Here is a 24,721-nt window from a genome sequence, read left to right as displayed (position 1 = left end):
TTGAGTGAGAGTCTGATACTTGCTGCTGCCTGCTGTCTCTATATTTTGTTTTGGAATGTAAGTTGCAGTGACAGACTGATCTATAGCATAGCCTGAGGTCCAGTTAAAAGGTGACAATTTGTTTGTGTGAATGTGAATATGAAATCTTACTTGTTGTGAAAAAATGGTATATAGTGTAGAAGAGTGCCTAGGTTAAGTTGGAAGGTGAAATGATATTATCAAAGACTTCAGTTAATCTGAGCAATTCATTCCCATTTGCCTTTACAATGACTATTCTTGAAAATCTGCTTTTGTTGCCCATTACACTTTCTTTTTCTTGAATCAGCTTTATCAAGAGAATACCTTTTATCTGGCCCAGAGTCAGTTGCCTCCCCCACTTCTCCCCAAAAGATCCTTAAGATAATTGCTTTGAAAGCTACTTTAAAAAGTGTATGGCTAATCTTCTTTTTCATTCTTCCACCAATCTGAGCTTCTGCTTGGTTGCTAACGATCTTGTCATTTCGGTTTAAATTTTTTGTGTGTCATTGGGAGCCATTTTCTTTGCCTCTTCCATTTGGTTGCCTTAGATTTGTTCTTAGGTTTTCTTTGTTTCTATTAACCTGTTTCTCTAATAGTGTGTGTGTTCATTCGGAACATTTTTGGAAAGTGTTGTTTTGCTGAAGATTTCCAGATCATGTTCACAAATTTAAATCAAATTGATGTTTTCTTATGTAAGTGGGCTTTATGGGACATATGTAATTCCTCCAATGTGTCAAAGTCGGTACAACATATGGGGCGGCTTCCGATAAGGGAGCTGAGATGGTACGTGGTAGTGTGGTATTCCCCCCCCCCACTCCCCCTTTAAATTTTGCTTGTAATGACAGATTGATCTGTGGCATAGTCCTAGATTTAGGTTAGGTTAGGTCGGAAGGTGACAATTTTGTTGTCCGATGGCAAAGTCAATGAATGTGAAAGGGAAAGGTCTTCTTGTGATTACAAAATGACTGGTAGCAAATCCGAAAGTTTACGTCCGTGCCATCTTGAAAAATGCAAAGGGGGAACCAATAAGTAACTTTTACCCGTTAGTATTTCATGCTAAAGATATAGTTTCCCACCAGGACTCTGGTACTCCCATGCAATAACAAGCATTGCACTTGGTATTGTTATTGGGATGATTCCTTCTGTTGACCACCCAACCACCCCACTTTTAAAATTGTGTGGGTTTATACTGCATACAGTGTTTCTTGTGTGGTTTGTGTCTGGAACTGCATCATTTTGAGACTTAAGTCTTCGTTTTTATTTATAATTAAAATTATATTTTAAAATTATATAAATGTTGCATTGAAGGATTATACAGAACCCAACCTTACAGATTATTGGATTTACTTCCTTTCTTATCTCCTTAGATCAGTTTACTCTCATTTGACTTTACAATGACTCCTGAAGAGAACTTACAATTTCATTATATTACATGTACTGTTTATTCTGTCTACCCGTGGCACAGAGATCTTCACCTTAGATTCATTGTCCATAGATCATATTAACAATATACATTATGATGCAGACTGTATCAGGTGTACAAAAGATTGCATAGAGAAGTATAGAAAACATTATATCAAAATTTCTGTATGCTGGCCGTTTGCAGATTTGCAGTTGTTATGTATTTCTAGTCAAGAATTCCTCCACGGTACAGAAGGAGTTATTAAGGACAGACTGCTGCAATCTATGTCTGAAATGTCAGAAATTTTGTTTTCGTGGGCAGACTGCTAGAAAATTTTTAGCAGTGTATGTCACTTTTTTCCATGACAAAGTTAGTTCACTAGAGGGAAGTGCATTTCATTTTTCCTTGTATTAATGTATTTATGAACACAAACTCTCAAACTCAAAAGTGGTGGTGACTTGAAAGTCATCTGCCCATTCTGTATGACTAACATTTCCAAATTATATATATCATAATGTATATTGTTAATATGATCTGTGGACAATGAATCTAACTAAGGTGAAGATCTCTGTGCCACGGGTAGACAGAATAAACAGTACATGTAATATATAATTAAAAACAAAGATTCCAAGACTTACCAAGCGGGAAAATGCCGGCAGACAGGCACAAGAACAAAACACACACACAGAATTACTAGCTTTCGCAACCGATGGTTGCTTCTTCAGGAAGGAGAGGGAAAGACGAAAGGATGTGGGTTTTAAGGGAGAGGGTAAGGAGTCATTCCAATCCCGGGAGCGGAAAGACTTCCCTTAGGGGGAAAAAAAGGACAGGTGTACACTCGCGCAAATAAAGAGGAAGATGTCAGTAACACCAAAGTTAGTGCTCAGGTGCTCACGGGTGATAAAGGAATTAAAACTTAGGGTAACAAAGCAAAAACGGAAATGGAGAACTCCATTTAAGGAAGTTTCAGAAGCGCTGATCCAGTTTAATTTCTACATCACTGCAAAGATGAGCAGATACTATTGTTAGTGGCATTGAGAAACAGGTGAAATCATTTAAACTGAACAAGGCCTATACTCAATTTAATCCTTATCACATTATGTACAGAATTTGAGCTTGAGTCACTTCTCTTTTACCAATAACATAGCAGATATTGCCAACAGAAAATTGTGCCCAGTTGTTGAAAGAAAGCACAAGTGACACCTGTGAAGAGTAGTTAAAGTGATACACAAAATTATCATCTAGTATCATTGGCACGTGTGTGTTGCAGATTGTTACCAAACACACTGAACTGAAATACAGTAAGGTATCTCGAACAGGATGACTTCCTCTATCCCAACCACCATGGATTCCGAAAACAATAGTCTTGCAAAACTCAACCCACAAATTTCTCACTAACAACATAAAAGCCATTGATCAAGGCAGTTGAGTAGATTGATTAGACTTTTGAAAACATTTGACATGGTACCACACCATTACTTATCAATATGTTCATATAGGTTATCAAACAAAATTTGTGACTTATTGAGGATTTGTTTGCAGAGGGGACAGCATGTTATGTGGGATAGAGTGTCAGTGACAGAAGTAGAAGTAATTTCAGGCATGCTGTAGAGGAGTGTTTTCTTCCTTTAAATTTAAGCAATGTAAGGTTTAATGCTTTATGGAAAAAAATAATAAATAAAATAAAATCCTGCAGCTACAAACATCAGTGAGTCATAATTGCAGGTAATTTACTCATAAAAATACCTGACTGTAAGAATACAGATATGAAATGATATGTTCACTTAGGCTCAGTCATAGGTAAAGCATTTCGCTGAATTTCGTTCATTGGTAGCATGTTGGAGAAGCACCAACATTCTAAAAAGGAGATTGCTGCCAAAACACTGGTGTGATGCATCACAGAATATTGTTCAAAGTGATCTGTACCAAAGAGGTTTAAGAGGGGTTGTTGACGGTTTTCAAAGGAGGGCAACATGAATGGTCACAGAATGTTTTGGTTGACCAGAGACTGTAATGGAAATACTGAAAAAACCTGAAGTCACAGATGGTTGTAGATGGATGTCAAGAATCCCATAAAATCATACTTACAAAATTTGTGAGTAATCTGGGAATATAAAAGTTTCATTCAGTAAGTAATCCAACACATTTCCCCCCCTCAGAGCAGCATAGTTTTACTCATAATTTAAATACACCATCCTGCTGCCCAATTCCCTTTCACTACAAAACCCTAGTTTTTAGTGTAGTGTTCATTCAGGTCTATGTCCTTTCCCCATCTTCATGCGAGATCCTGTATGCCGTCATTCTACTGCTCTATTCATCTGTCTTAGCCTCAGTATCTTCCCCACCATTACTGTTTTGCCTGGCGGACTCCTGTGGAACACTGGACTTCTGTGGAGTCCATTGTTCAATGGGCCAAAGAGATAATCAGATGTGAGATCTGTTCTGTAGGGTAAATGAATAGGAGCAGTCCACCAAAATTTTTTGATTTCATCTTGGATGTGAAGATGTGCATTTCCTTGCAGTATCACGGAAAAGAGAAGTGCTTTCACATTTTTGCATCCATGAACACGCTGAAAACATTTCATCAATTTCTTAAAGTTTCAAAATAGAAATTTGTATTTATGTTTGACAATGAGGTATGACAGTGCACAGAATAACCCCTTCAGAGTCCCAGAAGACTGTAGCCATAACTTTGCCAGCTAGAGTACTGTTTTGAACTTTATCTTCAAAGGAGACATTGTGTGGTGGCACTCCTGAGGCTATTGACTTGCTTCAGCCTGAAAGTGTTGAAGCAGTGTTTCATTGTCTGCGATGATGTCTGACAAGAAATCACTACCTTATAACAAACAAGCAAACAATTTGTCACATATGCTCCTTCTTTCCTATTTATGGTTTTCATTTAGTTACCAAAGAACCCAGGTGTGTACAAGTGTGTAAGCCCTGCCAACAGATATGTCATGCTGAGCACTGAGTTGCTTAATTGTTATTCATTAGTCCACCTCGAATAAGATGGCGGATGCTTTGCCAGCTGCTTACCACGCTTTTATCCACTGCCCATTGTCCATAGATGTTCATTAAATGCCTTTGAATATTTGTGATGGTCTGGTTTTGTGGCAAGGAAATTCAATAATTGCTGTTTGCTTGAAACAGACCTCAGTTACTGACACACTTTTGGAGATTGTTTACAGCACTGTCATATACTGGGAGTTACTGAAAATGTCATGATTTTTTTATTGAAGTCTTTAGGCGAGTTGTTTGATGGAAAGTATTATTAACAAAGCAATGGTGTAGCAATGAGTTATCTTATGACCTGTAGTGTTAAACCTATGCAAGGAACCCTTGACCCAAACACACTAGAATATCCCAAGTTCTAGCCAAAGTGTTTCTGTCAGTATGGGAACAATGTTTGTTTGTGATGTGGACACATGGAACAAAAGAATGTGAAACAACCAAGCAAATCAGTTCTCACTGATCATCTCATCTTTCAGAGCTGGAAAACACAGAGTGAAGTGTATTTCATGGAATAACAGTGTGGCTTCTGAAAGGCAAATGAGCACCAAAGGGTGTAGCTGACACCAGGATTTGAGCTTGGCTGTAAATAACATTGCGACACCTACACTACTGAGCAGTCTGGTTGTAAACCAGGAGTGAGTATGCAAAATAACGCAGCTTACTGCACTGATGACTTGGTTGGCTGTCAAAATGTTCAATAAAGTGGAAACAACTACTGCGCTGAAGAGCTGAAGACATACTATTAATCTGTTATGCCAAGAGAACCTGAGATATCTCACAATGCATTGGTGTTTATGTCGACTACGATGTAATTCTGCATGAGAATGTAATTATAACTTTATTGTGATTTTTCTTCTTGGGCTGGTTATCAACAGACATCCATAATATGTTGATAATATGCATAGTATTGTCTTTATCTACCTGATTCTAGCGGATTTTCATTGAATGTGTTTTCAATAACTTCCATTTATCACATCATTCTTTCTTTTTGTTTTTGGAATTTGGCTTGGGATTCTTGATGGTTTGGGCACCTTTTTTAAGAGAAAAATAACAGATTTGGCATCAACCATAATATTTTATCTGTATAAAAGTCCACTATACAGTGGAACCTTGCTTTACGAGCATCTCCCATAATATGCAATTTGCATAATAAAAAAAAAACACTTGCTTAATGAACAGTGTTTTGCATAATGAACAACGATGAGTTAGTGTGATGTCACCAGTTGTAGGAGAAAATTTCAACAACATGAACACCTTGCATTGTTCATTGCAGGCAGTGGCTTATGAACAATGTCTGTAGTATGTACTGTAGTCTCAGTAAGCGGTCTATCTGCTATGATCTTAGTGCAGCTAATGATTACACATTTTTCCAAACTTGTGTTCATACAGTATTTTTTTTTTTTTTTTTGTGCAAATTTTAATAACCATCGCAGAAATGGCTCCAAAGACAAAGCCACAAGAAGGTGACCATAAGAGAAAGAAAATGACCTTCGAAATGGAACGTAAAATTGTTGAAAAACGTGAACATGAGGTGAGTGTTGTTTGCTTAGCACACACATACAGTTGATGTATGTCAACTATTTGCATTATCCTCAAGAACAAGGACAAGATTAAGGAGATAGATGCATCAAAGGATACAAGAGTATCTAAACAACAGTTTGGTATTCTGGACAATGCTGAGAGGTTGCTCCTTATATGGATAAATTGAAAGCAATTGCGAGGTGACACTATTAATGAGAACATAATCTGTGGGAAGGCGAGAATGATTTTTGCTGACCTTGTTAAGAAGACATGATCCTCATCAGCGGCTGAAGAAATTTTTAAGAGAAGCCGTAGGTGGTTCAAGAAGTTTAAGAAAAGAACCGGCATTTACTGCAGTGTGAGGCACGCCGAAGCAGCCAGCTCCAACGTAAAGGCAGCAAAGAATTTCATCAGCAACTTCAAGATGCTCATAGGTTATGATGATTATCTGCTGCAATAGGTTTTTAATTGTGACAAGACAGATCTATTATGGAAAAAGATGCCAAAGCTTACTTTCATAACAGCAGAGGAGTGCATTGCCCGTCACAGGTCAATGAAGTAACATCTCACACTGCTGTTCTGTGCCAATGCAAGTGCAAATCTGAAAATTAAACTACTGCTTGTTTACCATTCAGGAACTCGGAGAGCCTTCAAGAAATGTAAAGTCCCGAAGAGCAGGTTAAATGTGATGTGGAGGCCAAATGACAAGGCTTTGGTGACAAGTGATATATTTTGTGATTAGTTCACTGAAGTGTGTGGTCCTTTGGTAAAAAAATATTTGCTTGAGATGAATTGGCTTTTCATGTCTTGCTTGTTACGGACAACGCTCCTGCCAATTCTCCAGGCCTACAAAACTACCTCCTTGAAGAATTTCAATTCATAAAGATCCAGTTTCTTCCTCCCAACACCACTCCATCACTCCAGCCCATGGGCCAGCAGATTATTTCTAACTTTAAGAAGCTCTTCACTACTACATCCTTCGAGCATTGCTTTAAGTTGACTGAAGCTACCAATCTCACTCTTGGAGAGTTATGGAAATATCACTTCAACATCATTGCCTGCATCAAGATGGTGGAAAAGGCATGGGAAGGGGATTACCAAGAGTACTCTCACTTCTGCTTGTAAGAATTTTCGCCAATTTGTGTTGTTGAATATGACTCTGAGACATTTGAGTCAGTAGCTGTGGAGCCTGTGATTGATGAAAGTGTGGCTTTGGCAAAGAACTTGGGACTGGAAGTGGATAACAATGATATTGATGAGCTTATGGAAGTTCACACCCAATAAATGACCACTGAAGAGCTTATGGAGTAATTTTTTTCTCAGCAGGAAGTAGTGAAGAGGAGTTCTTCAGAGGAGGAGGAGGAGGAGAAGGAGGTGATGGAGGTGGCAGTAAAAGCAAAGCAGCAATCTTTTGGTGCAATAAGAGAAATGCTGGAGGTATTGGAATCGGTTGCACTGTACATTGAAAATCACCACCAAATTTATTTGACAATAATGCTGTGTCACATTTTTGCCAAGTGTTGAAGTGTCTGCAGAAACAAATGACTATAGGATAGATTCATGATAAAAAAGAATTAGTTATGTATGGTGAATAATAAAGTACATAATACTGTATATATAATTTTCTTTGAATAAATGGCATGAATGAGATAAAACATGCAGTACTTTTTCTGCGTGCACTGTGTTATTGTATTTTACTTTAATTTATATGGGATAAATTGTTTTGCTTAATGAGCGTTTCACATTATGAATAGTATTCTGGAACAAATTATGCTCACTATGCAGGGTTCCACTGTATTAATTGATATAGACTTTTCCACTCCATTATCATTTTCATTCCTTTAAAATAAAAGTGGTTTTATTATCTTACAGGTTGAATATTCCATAGTGAGACAAGATAGTGGTGGCACAGAAGAAGAAACTGATGTCTTTCGGATAGATCCAAAGTCTGGCATAGTGACAACACGTTCCGTATTAGATAGAGAACGTTCAGAAGTATACACATTAACTGTTATGGCCACTGATCAAGGCCTTCCCGTAAGTGAACGAAGATCTTCTACATCAATGGTAGTCATCAGAGTGCTTGATGACAATGATAACTATCCACAGTTTACAGAAAGAACTTACAGTGTACAAGTGCCTGAGAACATCAATTGGACAGTTAATCCTGTGATAGCAACTATTAAGTAAGTAAATTTATTTTTAAAAAAGAAATTAACGTAATGTATAGTCTTGGGAAGTTGATTATGTGCATTGATGCATGACACAATGAAACTTACCCAATTGCAGCGTGTATACTTGCCATTTAAAAAGTTTTGCAGTTTGGCTTTATTCTCAGATTCTTACAAATTACACTACTAATTTTGGGTTGAGAAAAACAAGTATGCCAATGAAAATTTTTTATTAGCTCTAGTTTCCACAAGGTGGAAGCATTACATATTAATGGATTGAGAGAATTACACATTAATGGATTGAGAGAAAAGGATACATTTTAATTACATACATGCTAACAACAATGAATGTGAATTTGATTTTTTAAACTGGTAATTACATGCTAAGAGTTCTAAATTGCTGGAAAAATACTTCGCAGATGAGAATCATGTGGTGCCCTATTGAATTCATTGTCTTTTAGCTTGCCTCTTGTAATGGAGTTGCGCAGAATTCCTACACAAAGACTAACAGTAATCCGCAAGCGTTACTTCATTCCAACAGCCCTGATATCTTTGTTCCATAACCTGATAGAATCTCTCACCATGTTCATCACTAACAGCTCCACAACTAGGAAGGAAAATATCAAGGTGGGAGTGGAGAAATGGATCTTAAGGGACATGTTGCATCCGAGGTTCCGGTATTTTTGCAGGAGCACTGTCATCAAATGCTTGTAAGTTATCATCTCTTTTGTTGCCTAAAAATCCATGAACAACATCCTTGAAGGCTTCCCAAGCTTCCTTTTGTTTCCCATCTAAAACTTGATCAAATGCAGGATCCTTTACAAGTTCTCTTATTTGTGGTCCGACAAAAATGCCTTCCTTAACTTTTGCATCACTTAATTTTGAAAATTTCTCTCTTATGTACTTAAAGGCCTGTCCTTCTCGGTTCATAGCTTTGACAAAGTTTTTCATCAAACCAGCTTGATATGCTGGGGTTGGAAGAAGAACGTCTTTTGGGTCCACAAGAGGATTGGCAATGACATTTTTTCTCATATGGTGAAGATTTCTTGCAGGCCTGTCTTCTTTAATATAATGCCGTTTCGTATCTCGACTGTCCCACTTACACAAGAAGCAGCAGTGCTTTGTGTAACCCAGTTGCATTCCTAAGAGTATGGTAATGACTTTTAGATCACCACAGATTTTCCATTTGTGTTCATGATATTTAATTGAGTCCAAGAGAGCTCTCATATTTGCATGTGTCTCCTTCATGTGAACAGCATGACCAACAGGAATAGATGAAAGAAGGTTCCCATTGTGAAGTAACACAGCTTTCAAACTAAGCTCGGAGAAGTCTAAGAATAGCCTCCATTCAGTTGGATCATGGTTCAGATTCAAAGATTTCATCAAGCCTTCAATGTCACATCAAACAACAAGATTATTTTTCTTCTCAAAAGAGGGAAGCAGTTCCATGTGACGTTTTATGTACTGTGAGAGTCTCACATCACTTTGGAGAAGATTCCATTGCTGTATTAGAGATCCAAGAATTTCTGCATTATCCTTTGACGGGCCAAGGTCTGTAATGAGATCACTCAATTCCGCTTGACTCAGTCTGTGCAGTTTATCATCTTTTCCCTCAAAATCAGGGTCATGGGATGTGGAAGGCTTGCTTGATTCTTCTTGTTCCACACTGTCTTAATTTTCTACTTCAAACACATAATTTTCGGGTGGAGTAGGAACTGGTAAACTATCCGAATGTGGAATGGGTCGAATAGCAGATGGAAGATTCGGGTACTGAACTGTTCTTCTTTTCTTCATAGACAATCCTGCCTTTATAGGTGGAGTCAGGCAGAAATAGCAGTCATCTGTAAGGTTTGTAGGCTCCTGCCAAGTCATAGACACAGCGAAAGCCATAGATCGTTTCTTCTTTTTCAGCCGTTCTCGCAGTGTAACTAAACATGTGTTGCAACATACATGTGGAGCCAAGACTTATCGTGGTCCGTTACTTTCATACCGAAATAATACTGATAGGCACTCTTTACAAGAGGCGTCAGATTGCGATTCTGCGAGGAAAATGTTATTTCACCACAAATATAACAAAAGTTATTCACCATAATTACACATTTTTGTGGCATTTTTACAAATATTACACTAAAAAAGCACTCCTGAACCAGAAATTTTGCATTAATTTGAGTAGGAACAACATGTAATTCACAGTCACAGCAACAGTATCTATGTCTATGACTTACAAACAGCTGAAGAGCATTTGTGTTTTGTTATTTGACAGGTGTGCCAACTCCCCCCTCCCAAAAAAGCCCCAAATTTAAAATCTTCACTCTAAAAAATGAAATGTCACTTTATCTTCAAAACAAGAGCTAATCCGTCGTTTTTATGGTGATTTTTGAATTCAGCAGATGGAAATACATGTAAATTTACTATTTTTAAGCCCGAAACATTTTCATTGTTGCCCAGTGGTATTTTGCAGTTTAGTCTATTAACCTGTTCTACCATAAGTGCAGTTTGCAGGAAGTTATGAGCAATGTTCTCTATCAAATACGTGCAGCAAATTTGCTGTAGAACTGAGAGCTGTAAATTTCTAGCTCTCCAGTGTATCAGAATGCTACCAACCCTGAACCTCCTTGTATGTAGGGACTCCTTGAGCTGATTGCTGTGCACAGAATTTGCTGGTCTGCAACATTCATGATCTATTTGACCTATGTGGAACAGAAATCTCAACAACATTTCTTTGGGCACTGAGTCACATGGGTATCCAGGCAGTGAACTTGACGTATATGTTATCAGTGGAGGGGCAGTGTGGTGAAGCATTGCCTTCTTCCACAACAGTAATTCACCGAGGAGTGGCTAACGTAACACACTACTAGTGAGTGCATTGCTTCTCATTTTAACCCTATTTATGAAAGTGAAATGTGATAGAAATTAATCAAGATGAGAAGCTTACTAAGATTAGAAATCTGACAACTTATTTGTACCATCTTCCACAGACTTCAAGAGGCTAGAGGTACTGAAAACCCCAATGTTATGGCACTTTGAATCACAATCATTGTCATGAATGCAATCACTAGACAAGCCATTCTTTGTTTCTTTTGGAAACGGGATGCACTTGTTGTCCAATGCTATTTATATGTTTATCAGAAGACTGCCTCCATTCTGTCCTTATTGAGTGATGTGGCTGGACCTAGCAAAATGCACACTTTGCAGTAACAACTTTTTATTATCGGAACTAAACAAAGTAGACTAGACAACTCAATAACAGAAAATTGTCTGTCATGGACAACATGTCATGGAGCAGGAAAGTGAGTTGTACATGGTTCTATGAGTTGAGTAGCTCATAGGCAGCCACTCATAACCACAGTGAAGAAGGGTCTTAGGAGCTGCTGTTGGAAGTGTAATGGTGGATGTTGCACTCAGCAAAGGCAGCACAATGAATTGGGCAGTGAGAGTGACAGAAGCTGCGACAGTCAGGGTCCATTGTGGAGACTTAAGAGTGTTTACTGATTCAGTTATGCCCAGAACATGGCTAGCTCCAGAGATGAAATGCTAACCTAAGTAATGCTGGCAGAACGGTATATCCACAGTGTCATGACAAGTGACCACACAGACTTAATTAGGCTCCCATGATCACAACACTATGTACAGTGACAGCATACCACATAGGCGTGCACCCAAATGCTGTGATGGTTGCAAGAGGCTTGACTGTACACAGTATTTTGACTTCTATTTACAGTAGGAACAGTACCTGACCACGAAACATACATGTAAGTGTGGTGACCAAAATATGCAGGGGGCAGCCCTGTTTACACCACATCCCCCCTGCCTTAGAAAGAGATGGTGCATCCCTCTCAAAGAAGCATCACACACAAGGGAGAGGCACACCATGGCTGCCAAAACTGACTTCCGAACTTAAACTAAACAACAGTACAGTCAGCCAGTGTGCAAACATGTTTCTTAGAAATGACCAACATGTGGCTAAGAACTTTAACACGACCTTGCATCCCACAAGCAATTAACTGAAGCAAAACATTAAACAGAAAAAGAACCCAGGCATGGCATGAAATTTGAACAAGACTTCAAGATACAATGAACAAGCTTCTTGACTCTCAGTGCTATTTGCATGAAACGTACAGAATTGAACCACTAATTAACCCAATAAAATGATCCCAACAGAACTAGCTGCATGGTACAACAACATTGCAAAAAACCTGACTGAAGGTGTTTAGTTTTGATACACACAACACTCTGTCACATTGTCTTGACACGTTTTATGGACAAGCACCCTCAAACATTGTGGGGGAGACTGTTTGCCTAGAGCCCATAATGAGGCGTGCACTTTCCTTGGCTGGAAGTGACTCAATACAAAAATATGCATCCAGCTGTTCTGACAATGAGTCATTGTCTGTGTTCGGCTGATGAGAGTTGGAAAAGCTGACAACACAACTGAAAGATTTCTGCACCTGTGCTTGCAATAAAACAAGCACTGTACTGCATACCATGTATGCTGTATGTAAGAAAATTCATCTCCACCTGTTGACAGTATATTGCCCAGTCAATGGGGTAGATATGATAAGATAAAATTACACACAAAACTGTACATGAAGGTTCGCTGCAACTGAACTGAAACTTGAACCTGGAAATGCTGAAGAAACTTAGATCAACAGCATTAGTGAAGAGAATTCACATGTGTACAACAATTGAACGGGCTGCTTAAACTACGAAGAAAAGATAACTACTAACAAAGTTTTCACAAATATGCATAGACTGAGAAAACTGAGAAACTTGCCTCATTGGAGGAATTGTGGAATGCAATGAACACTGCAGCTTACAAACTGTAATAACACAAGAAGCAAAAAGAGACTCTCCCACAGAAAGAACTAGTACACAAGCAACAATCCAGCCCCTTGAAAACCACTTGAACCAACTTGAAAATGAAATGCCTGCTCCAGCAAAACTATCTAGTCACAGCAAAATGCAGCAAAAACACACTTGAAGAATGCAGCAACATGAAACCTTTCTACCTGACAGCCAATGTTCCATCCTTTACTGAGCAGTGTTGCTGTTTGTAGAAAAATGCACATTTTGCAGTGACTGCTGTTTATGCTGTTTATTACAAGAATCAAAGAAAGTTAACTTCTGAGAGTAAAGAAATCTTCACAACTTGATAACTGAACAATGCCTAGATGAGCAGTGAAGAGAGTTCTTCATGGACCAACAAGGCGAGGTGCTTATAGGCAGCCACTGATAAGCATAGTGAAGCAGTGCCCTCGGGATTGAGTGTTGGAAGCACAGTGGCAGATGTGGTTCACGTTGAAGGTGGCACGACAACTTGGTGTGTGTGTGTGTGCGGGGGGGGGGGGGGGGGGGGGGCAGCCGTGGTAGGCGGTGTTCATTGTGGAGACTTGAGCAGTTCTTGATCCATCGTAGCCTGGAACTTAACTGGCTCCAGAGGTGGAGTGCTAACCAAAGTAAGCCAGCGGAAGGATACATCAACAGTGTCAAGAGGACGCATCTCCACTTGGCTGTAAGTAGGCTCCCATGATTGCAGTGCTGTTTTCAGCAGCTAGCTTGCAACACAGTGGGGTGGTTGGCGTATCTGGACACTGTGGTAGCTGCAAGAGGCTTGACTGTACTCTGTACCTCAACTTTTATTTACAAACAACCTCCCACATGAGGTAGTGGCTGTACCTGGCCCACAAAACATACACATAAGTATGGTGGTGGAAATATGCAGGAGACAGAGCCCTCCATACACCACAGCCTTTGTTTAAGATTTTTTTTGGCCGAGGGCAGTTATATAAGGATTTGTAGATAATATCTAAACCATAGGAAGAATATTGTATCATTCTCACTCCAGTACTTTGAAAGTAATCAACATAAAGCAGAATGTAGGACTGTCAAGAGGACCCCTGTTGTGTGCTTGGACAATTCAAACCATGGTGTGAAGATTGTACTGTGTTTAAAGCATACTGTCCTAACTTTTACACTGGGCAATGCAATTGTCTTGCTCACCTTCAAGTATCGTAACATCTCCATGCTTCACCATAATTTTGTCTTCAGATATTGTTCCTTACAGGTTTTATTGGGCATGCCAGTGAAGTAAGCATTGTTTGATCTTCTGTTACAGTATTCCTTATTTATAGAGGCATCTTATTTTAAGATGTCTCGAGTACATTAGGCATAGTGTAATCATCTTGTTCTTTAGGATGCAGTGTTTTGATAACCAACCCTGCCATTAATACCTTCTTTGCTTACCTTCTAAATAACTAATGTAATGCTCATTAGGTTGTTGTGGAATGGTCATTACAATATGAAAAATAAATAAACTTACCTAAACTGCTCTCACAGTTATTGGCCGTTAGTCTCTCCTCATTTGTAGCTGATGGTTAATCTTTCCAGTCACAGAAGTGAAAAGACTATTGTCAATTAGGATGCAGGTGAATGGTAAGAGCAAAGTACATCCTGAAAGAAAATTTCCACCACTGTTGTTCACAAGCAGTTGGAAGGAAGTTTCTTGGATGGTATATTATGCATGACCATAGCAACTGAAAATGACACCAGGGTCCTATTAACTTCATCAGGGTGCTGATGAACAGGATATTGTGTGTAAAACAAGTTTGTAGTTGTCCAGTCATTCTGACCAATAGCCTGGTAATAGCTATTGGATTTATTTCTGGCATTATATGGCACTCCTAATTATGAATTTGACATCCTGTTTCATTCCACTCAGAACTTAAGCACCTTACTCTTTCATTTCCTTCTTTTCTGTATTTTTCTGATGTAGAAATTGTAGATAAATTTGAAATTTAGATTCCATTAGATTTTTAAATATTTGTGTGGACACCAGCCTAGCACTGGTTGTTTTATACTATGGTCATATCTGTTTCATTCAGTGACTGGTAAATAAACACTTGTGATTTATTGCATAAATTGCCTATATTAATTTTTTATGTCCATTTTCTTGACCAACAAAAAAGATTGTGTTATCATAAAACAGGTTATTGCATGAATAGTGCAAAGTAGTGTACAGTGTACAACAAAATGCTTTTCTGTTGTATCTCAGGTGACAGCATATATGGAATGTAATTTTAATATTCACTTTTATGTTTTATAGCATAACATCTCTTTTTTTCTTACATGAGAAATTTGTAACACACACACACACACACACACACACACACACACACACACACACACACACACACACACACACACACACACAGACGGTCCGTTTACTGCTATGAGATGTTATGTTGGAGGGAGGGGGGGGGGGGTATAGGAAGAAAGAGGTGGGAAACAGGATGACATGGGGAAGGGGTGACAGATAGCTTGGATGGAGGCAGCAGGTGTGTAGGATAGGAATGTTGGAGACAGAGGCAACAGGTACGTGGGCTAGGAATGCAACGCACAGGTACTGGAACTGGAAGGGAGACTGTAGGATAAAGGGTGTGGGTTCAGCGAGTTAGTAGAGGCTGATGGCTGCAGGATTATAGGAGCAAAGGGCATTTCCGAGGATAGTTCCTGCCTGCAAGGATAGTTCCTGTCTGCTGAAGGGGAGGATTCAGCTGGCATGGGTGGTGATGCAGCTATTGAATTTGAGTATGTTGCGCTCTGCAGCTTGTTGGGGCCATTTGGTGGTCAACTCTGTTCTTGACCACAGTTTGACAGTGGCCATTCATTCTGGTGTACAGCTGGTTGGTTGTCATGCCCACATAAAATGCTGTGCAGAAATTGCAGCAGATGTGGTGTATAATGTGGCTCTTTATACAGGTGACCCTGTTTCTGATGGGATAGGATAAGCCTTTGACAGGGCTAGAGTAGGATATTCCAGATGAGTGAACTTCGTAGGACTTGTACTCGCATCTTCCATGGGAGTGGGATGTGCCACAGAGATGGGCCCAGATGATGCGTAGCTTGTGCGGTCAGTGGAATTTCACTTTAGGAGAGGTGGGAAGAATCATGGGTAGGATGTGCCTCATTTCTGGGCATAATGGTAGGTAGTCAAAGCTCTGGCAAATACAGTGGCTCAGTTGTTCCAGTCCAGGGTAATGCAGCGGTCCTTTGCATCTGATTATTAGGGCCGATTGGAGGATTAGGAGTGCGGGAAATATCTGGCAGTCTAGGTCTAGGTGGTTAGTGCCTGTCTATGAAGACCTTTGTGAAAGCATCAGATGAATTGAAGTTACTTTTTGGTGTGGAAGGGTTGACATCTGTCAAAATGAAGATGCAGTTGGTGGTTAGTGGGCTTGATATGGACAGAGGTATGGATGGAGCCATCAGAGAGGTAGAGGTAAATGTCCAGGAAGGTGGGATGTTGGGCTGAGGAGGACCAGACAAAGTGGATGGGAGAGAAGATGCTGATATTGTGGAGGATGTCTTGGTCCTGGGTCCAGATCATGAAGATATCATCAGTCAATGTGAACCACACACAGAATTTGGTGTTTCAGGGTCTTGGAAGATTTACTCTAGATGACCCATAAACATGTTGGCATAGGAGAGGATAATGTAGGTGCTCGTGTCTGTGCCACGAATGTGTTGCTGTATCTTCCCCTCAAAGGAGTAGTAGTAATTGGTAAGGTGTGAAAGGAATGAGGAAGTGTGTTTGGTGTCATAAGGATTTTGGGTGAAGCAGTGTTCAGTTGGAGCAGGGCCATGGGCATGATGGATGTTGATGTGGGGGAAGGTGGCATCACCACTGACTAGTAGCGATCCAGTTTTTAATGGGATGAAGATGGTTGAGAGTCAATGAAGGAAGAGGTTTGTATCTTTGATATGAGGGTCCTGTTTATGGACCATCTAGAGGCGTGTGTGTGCATGTGTGTGCGTGCGTTACTCAGGGAGTGAGCTACTTTACTCCTAAATTACTTGCATTCTGCCAGAAAAACCAAATTTGTATGTTATTTTCTTTACCAGGAAAGTAGTTACAGCTTAATATGAAAAGGAAGCCACACAGGTTTACAGTTATGGGACCTCGGAAGCATAATATAATCATGATGCGAGTTGTATAGCTTTCATTATTATTCACAGGCATGAAGCATATATTTCTGCATTTTTATCTACTTTGTTCAGTGTTTCATTTGATGCAATTGTCTTTTTAACAGGGCTGTAGATGCTGACCAAGGAAATAATGCTGCTGTAAGATATGCTATCATTGGGGGAAATACCCAGAATCAATTCAGTATTGATAGTCTTAGTGGAGAAGTGTCTCTGATGAAACCTCTTGATTATGAGACAACTCGAAATTATAGACTGGTGATACGCGCACAAGGTAATTATTACATTAAAGTAAGGTCTGTGTTCAGAACTGTCAATATTTATTAAAATTTTGTTAATATGTGATTTACTTGAGTTCTGAGAAAATTGTGCAAAAAAAATTATTTCCTTCCTATCGTCCATATGGTCATTGCCAGTCCTATGCATCTATGATTTCTCAGAAAAATACACTGTAAAGACTCAGGAGTACATGCCTTTGCGGTAATTATTGAAGATTACTTTGTTGACACACACAGCTACTTCCGGGGGTTCAAAATATTAGAAGCCAGCTTACAAAGCTAAGTGCTGTATCTGGTGGTTTTGTATCAGAATTTAGAAACTATAAAATACTTTGTTTATGAGGAATTGAAACATTAAAAAAAAGTATCTTTAGAGTTTGTTATATATGTTGGGAAAAGGGGCATTGTTGGGTACAATAATTACCACATCTGAAAAGATATGAGGTGGGAATATGAACCTCTCTATATATTTTACTGAACTAATGTTTTTGTCCACCTTCACAGATTTGTCATGTGCAAATATAATTTATTTATTCACACAGTGTAATGATTTATAACAAACAAGTAATCGTAAGACTGCTAAGAACATCTGTATCAGTACTTCAGTTTTAGCTCAGAGGCAATTCAGAAAATCAAAGAGTTTTGACTGCATGCTTGAACTTGTAGGAGATGATTCACTCTTTACTTTACGACCCCCTTCACCTTCACCACCACCCCCTCTCTCCCCCTCTTTCCCCAGCTCCACCCCCTCCTCCCCAAGCTCACCAGTATTTGACGTTGAAACTATGGTGCCCAAAGCGAGTTGTGACTTGCTTTACACTTGGCGGCATGGACGGTGACACTGTAAGACTAGGTGTGTCCAACATGCTTGCAGAACTACATGTAGCTACCTTCTCGATGTTAGAAAGGGAGCAGGCTTGTTTGAATCTGTCAGTGGATATTGTGAAAGACAAGCCTTTGGTATTGACATGAAACATTTTGTTGTTGCTTGCTAATATTGTGTAGGAACCACAGAGAAGGTTTTGAAGAACATGATGTCAGACAAAAGCCCCTTTGCAGGGTTTTAAATCCCAGAAAATGAATGATCATGGATTAGAATGTTCTTCAGAAATCACAGGATGGAGCTTTTGAATCTGCAATGAAAATGTTGATCATAATCTGAGGTTTCAATAACAGGGTATTTGACTGTTTTCTGGACATCGCCTTAAATGGTTAATCATTTCTTTTTATGCTGGTAACATGCTTTCTTTCTTCTTGAATGTCAGCATTGAAAAAAAAAAAAAATAAACGAAATTCAAATAATCTGAAAGCCCACTAAAATGCTCCATTGGAATTGTGTGGTGCCTGTGACGTCACTGGCTGGCTTGCTAGTCCTGCAGTCTTAAAGCTCTTTCATAGTGATTTCTTGTTTTGAATTTACGTTTTGGAAGATGGGTAACAAATGGTGTTAGTACCACATTGTACAAATACATCTATAAAAACTCATGAAAAATTGTTTTTGAGTGTTCCAAAGAGTGAGAAGATGTGTAAAAAGTGATTCGACTTTGCTGAAAAGTGCCACCACATCAATTTACAAGTTCCCCAATGTAATTAAAATGTCTTGCACTCTGAAGTTAACTTTAATTCACTTCAGAGATATGCTTTCCCACTGTTGCAAGGAAGGACAGCGTCATTCAACAAAATTCAACTCACAGTGAAAATTGGAAGAATTGATTGATATTATACTAAAAGTTACAAGCGCCATTTAGTACGTCCGTTGGGAGAGCAGTGGTCTGTACTTCTTTATAAGTAGTTATTCTTAGAGTGATTGTTCAAATCTGGCCCAAAATAATATTTTAACTTATTAGTAAATGACTCAACAGTCTCTCATATGAAAACCAAATCTCAATTACAAAACTTCACCCCACCAATCAGAAACATAGTATTGTCAATTTTTCCTTGCTGTTTACATGCACTTACATTTGCAATCACTGTTCAGAAATGTCACCTTCAAGAAGATTTTTAGTTAATGCAGCTACGCATTTTTTGCTTTATTGGAAACAATTCTTATTTTATCTTTGCATTGGCCAACTAGGATCCCTATTCTCTAAATTTTCATCATTTTATGTAAAGATAAACTAAGTCTGCTTCAGACACTGATGTTAGTTTCCACTCTCAAACATCATATCTCCTATGTTTGTGTTGCATGCATGATGTACGTGCTTTGTATCTCTTCGCATACAAAATCTCATCTCCTACACCTTGTTCTATTGTGGACAAGTGGTGATACCTTCACCACTAGCAATGTTGTCTAAATATTGAATGCATGTACACAAATTAAACACATTTGTCCTCAGCTGTCCATTTCTCAGACTAAAATTAATGCAATACTGTATATAATACATCCCAGCATCAAAATAACTGCCACAATCATTTCTTGATAATGGTAGCTTTGTATTTCACACAACATTTTAAAAATTTTACAACCCAACCAGGATGCAAACTTAAAACCTTCTGCTTCATAATCATACATATTATCTGTTGTGCTACGGAGGCCCACAACAGGTGTAGCACTGTTGGGTTGCCTTGTATACAAAGAAATCGGAACTAAGATTTGCCAAGAATTTTATTGTGCTTTGGTTTGTAGTTCAGGACTGATAGACAACAGTCTACATGTTAGACATAGGTTCACTTGTAAAACGGTCTACAATTCCATAGTATGAACAATTTTAATGATGTTGCAGTGAGAAGGGAAAACAATATCCGTCCTTGCACCTGTCTCCACACTAATTGGATGGAGAAAAATGCATCAACTTTCAGGTTTCCACTATCATTGTTCACAAAATTATTATCTGTTGTTACTTAAAAGATGTAAATGCTTTTTTTCATCACTAAATAGCTAAACTGTTTGCAGCCAAGCGACTTTAACTAATGGTCGTATAACACATGTAGTGCTTTGCCCTATTCCAAGTCTCTGATGTCACCAGAGCTTAACCAACAATGGAGCATTTTTGATCACATGACGAAATCTTGAAATTTATTGATTTTTTTAAGCTTTAATCACATAAAATTAACAGATATCTTGTGAGAATATTGACCAAAAATGCTATTTGTATGTTGTAATCACTCAGAATAACAACAGTTTCTTAACACAGGAAAATAGCATATCAATAATAAAGTTTGATGTGTCTGCAAAGAACTATCCCACTATTCAAAGTGTCTGCCCATACATTAATTCAGCTGCTGTTGCACTGAGATCTTCTTTGAAGGCTGTCTGAAGGTCTAGTAGAACAATATGTGGGCTGTCAGTGCAGTGTTCTGTGGCATGGCACCTGAACAGGGCTTTAATTGCTGATAAAGCTGCTTCACAAGATCATAGCAGCAGGGTGGTATACACAGGCTCGAATACAGTTCATGCTAAGTAATTCTGATGGTGCTTTAAAGAGATATGACTGGACTTGCTTGCCATGATCAGTAGTGACACGGAGAGAAACCACAAAGTGCAGGATCCACTCATGGAATGAGGTTGTGGCACAGTTTTTGCCATTGTGTCTTTCATAGGCCAACGAGAGAAATCGTCAGTTGCGTTCAAGCAGTGTTGGTAACATTCCGACGGGTGCAAAGGTTCAATGAAGTCTGTGTGGGCATGTTCAGAGCATTATCTCAGTAGGACAAATGTGCCAAGTGAAGCTGTTACATGCTGAATTATTTTGTTGCGCTGACAAGCATTGTACGGTTGAAAAAATGCCGTACAACCTTTTTTAATACTGCCCAAATAAATGGCATCATCATCAGTCATATGGTACCTCTTACTCCTGGCTGAGACTGACTGAGAAGAAACAAAATCACTTGTTTGTGCAAATCAGCAGTAACTAAAGTTTGCACATGTGGCATTGATGCATCACATCCAAGTACTACACTTGATTTTGGTATTTAGATGCGCTGGAACTGTAAGCCCAACAATGCTTTAAGGCATGCCTTCTGCCTTCAGGTGGCTGTTAGTTTCCTGGCCATTGGCAAGTGCTATGAAATCAAGTTCCTTTGCAACTGCATCAGTGTGAGGTAATGCATCTGGTGGTCCATTCTGCTGGCCATCAACATGACTGTCAGTAGTACATTACCCAGTGGAATCCAGATGTTGTAACTGGTGTGGTGATGCCTTGTGTGGCTTCTGAAAGAAAGCAAACACAAGTAGTGTATGATTTGTGAGAAATGTAAAATATCTGCCTTCAAGCATGTGCCTAAACTTTTTGATTGAGGCATACACTACATAGAGCTTGCAGTCATATTGTGACCAATTTGCTTGCAAAGATAATAATTTCTTATTGAAGAAAGCTAAAGATTTGCCAGTCATTTTGCATATGTTGTTGTAACAGGGCCCCAATTGCAGTTGATGATACATCTACCACAACTAAGAGAGGTATGTCAGGAAGAGGAGGAGCTAAAATCAAGCCTCTGCAATAGCAGGTTATACTTTGACCAAAGATGTCAGTCCACTATAGGATGTCCAGGTTTAAGTGGACTTTCTACTATTTCATTGAGGTTCTGCCAAGAATGCAAGATTGCATATAAAACTTTATAGAAGTTGGTTAAGCCAAAGAAATGACATAATTCTCATATTGTATTGGGTTGGGGAAACTGAGAAATAGCTTTCACTCTGTCTTGAGGTAGCAGTAATACTTGTCTGTTGATAAGGTACTAGTCACTAAGCCATGTTCTTGTAGTTCAGACACTAGTTGCTGTGGATATGCTAGATGGTCTGCCTCGCTAGATGACATTACGAGCAGATCATCGAGGAAGATGCGGAAAAATTCAACATCTAGTTACTTCATCCTTGAAGCACAGGAAAAAGTGGGTGGCATTGCACAGTCCAAATGGCATTCACACTAATTTGTGAAGTCTGAATGAAGTGCAAACAGCAGTTTTAGATACATCTTCCAGTACAATTGGTATATGATAAAAAACATGGACAAGGTAGATTGTGGTGAAAGCAGTCTTACCGTGATTGTACAGAGCAAAGTCTTCAATATGTGGTGGAGGATAATAATCAGGTATTGTTTTGGCATTAAGCTAACGATAGTCACAACATGGACGTCACCTGTTTTTCTTCTTAGGAACTAGCTACTATTTGAAGTGTGATAGACCCTTTGTGCTGATATAAAAGAAAACTCTTGCTTTGTCATCTTTAGTTGGATCTAGATGAAGAAGCTGTGCTTGAACTGATAGTGTATTGTGGAAGATTACTTTATAGACACAGGCTGTTACTTCTAGTGACTGCTACTTCCAGGGACGCAGCTAAAGCTCTGTATCTGGTAGTTTTGTATTACAATTTTCAAGCTATAATAATATGCATTTCCAAATAGCTGGCACATTTTTTAAATTAATTTTTTTTAAGTATCATTTTTGCAGGAGTTTATTATAGTATGTTGGGAAGAGATACATTGGTGGGTAAAAGAGGTACCATATCTGAAAAGGTATGAGGTGGACATATAAACCTCTCTAGATATTTTACTAAACTAACGTCTTTGTTCATCTTCAAGGATTTCTAGGGCGCAAACGCAATTTATTTACACGCACAGTGTAACGGTTAATTACAAGTTCATCTATATCAATACTTAATGACAATGGTGTAGTGACAGTGTAATTTAAACCTTTGAGTGTGTTACCAGTGCTGTACTAGTGAATGTACAGGTGACTGCAGGAAACTGATGAAGCAGGTTATTGTACAGTGAATCACCTGAAATCACTTTGATGCGTGTTGCTGGCCCATTATTGGTGCCAATGAGTAGATAGCTGTGTTGTAGTATCAGCAGGGTGTCAATTGCAAAGATCTGAGAAGTTCGCTCCAACAGCTGGGTACAGCACTTCAGCAGTAGTGAATCACCGTACAAATTTGCATCAAAGATTGAAATTAAGATATAAGCTGTGTAACAGTAAATCCTAATGGAACATCCATTCACAGTATACAGGTGATTGCCATCGGTATTCTGCCTTGGAAGATGAGAAGAAGGGTTAACTGGGAGATCAGCCCTGCCCAGTGAGAAATTACAGCTTAGCAGAGTGCTTTGTTAAGAACAGTCAATGGCTGAATGGTTTGAAATAAGTCACTACTACTATTGACTTCTCCCTTGTCACAGGGTGGTTGTCACTGCTGAGATTCAGCTCAAAATTTTTTGTGATACCAGCAGGTTTTTTTCCCTGGTGCAAGAACACTTGTTTCTGCTGGAAGAGCATCACCATCATAACGCTTATGTGGAGTGCTATATTTGTAAGACTGATAGACAGTTCAGCTGCTTGTGCTTGCAGTGCTTCCAGAGACGTCTCTGTTTTGGCAGAGGCAGTTACAGTGCTCATCAAAGAATACATCTTGACTAATGTGTCAGCAATTTGAGTGAGAATATTAAGGTTACCAGTGCAAATTGTGAACATTTTGTGTGAATCCGCAGGTAAGTGCTAGAGCCAAATATTCTACAGAACATCATTGCTAATTTCATTGCCTGCCAGCATGTGAAGGTGATAAAGCAGTTGAGATGTTGTGTGGTTGCCGAATTCTTCATGAAGGAGCAATTTTTCAAGTTGTTCAGCTTCTGACTGCAAGAAGCGTGATGCAAGCACTTGCTTGATAGATGTGTGTTTTTCAGTGCTTGGCAGTGAAGCTAAGCTCTCAAATGGGGCAAATCACAGTACTAGATTGTCTGACCAGAAGTGCAGCGGTTTCACCACAGTTGGACCGACAAGCACATTTCTTGCTGGTAATGCCATGTTTGTCATGGCAAGCATTGTCTGTGCGACACAATTGTTCATGAGAGATTCTGCGTGGCATAGTTGACACAAAAACTTAAGTATAATGCACTTTGTCATTTTGGTGTCTGACTCAATTTTTCCAGGGTGTGATGCAATCACACTAGCTCATGATTCGTGAATTTGAGGCCATCAGATGTCATGTGAAAATACAAATTATCTATGTGCACAACATAATGGGTGAGTACAATGAGTAATCATAATCTTAAGATTTGCTAAGATTGTGTATTTGTTTTTAGCTCAGAGGCAGCCCAAGAATCTAAAAGTTTATATTGCACATGTGAATTATGTAGCAGACAATTCACTGGTCACATTACTGTCCAAAGATTATATTAAAGTGCTTTATTTGTTTGATGTGAATTTGGAAGATATGATGGCTTTAATATATGCAAAAAGCGCGACAACGCCACTATTCAACACAGTTGGTGAGGTACTTCATAGGTCTACAGTGACTTAATAACAAACGTGGAACAGCTTGCCATGAATGGAACTAACTCGCCATGCAAATTGAACTGGGGATGTGGAGTGCCCGTACCTATGGAAATATGCACATAACA

At 39.0% G+C, this 24,721-nt stretch overlaps 1 protein-coding gene across 2 annotated transcripts in view; it reads left to right on the top strand.

The window, feature by feature from the left end:
- The window catches only part of LOC126274083 (protocadherin-like wing polarity protein stan), a 358,480-nt gene that overhangs the window by 3,316 nt on the left and 330,443 nt on the right, over positions 1–24,721 (top strand). For both annotated transcript variants that reach the window (XM_049977080.1, XM_049977081.1), the window contains exons 3-4: positions 7,826–8,139; positions 17,214–17,380. In XM_049977080.1, coding sequence (XP_049833037.1) covers positions 7,826–8,139; positions 17,214–17,380 — 481 coding nt within the window. The remainder of the gene's footprint in view (positions 1–7,825; positions 8,140–17,213; positions 17,381–24,721) is intronic.

Source organism: Schistocerca gregaria, chromosome 1, assembly GCF_023897955.1.
Source record: "Schistocerca gregaria isolate iqSchGreg1 chromosome 1, iqSchGreg1.2, whole genome shotgun sequence".
In the NCBI taxonomy this organism is placed as follows: Eukaryota; Metazoa; Arthropoda; class Insecta; order Orthoptera; family Acrididae; genus Schistocerca; species Schistocerca gregaria.
Note: the sequence above shows the minus strand (reverse complement) of the source record. Positions and strands in the feature narration are given on the sequence as shown.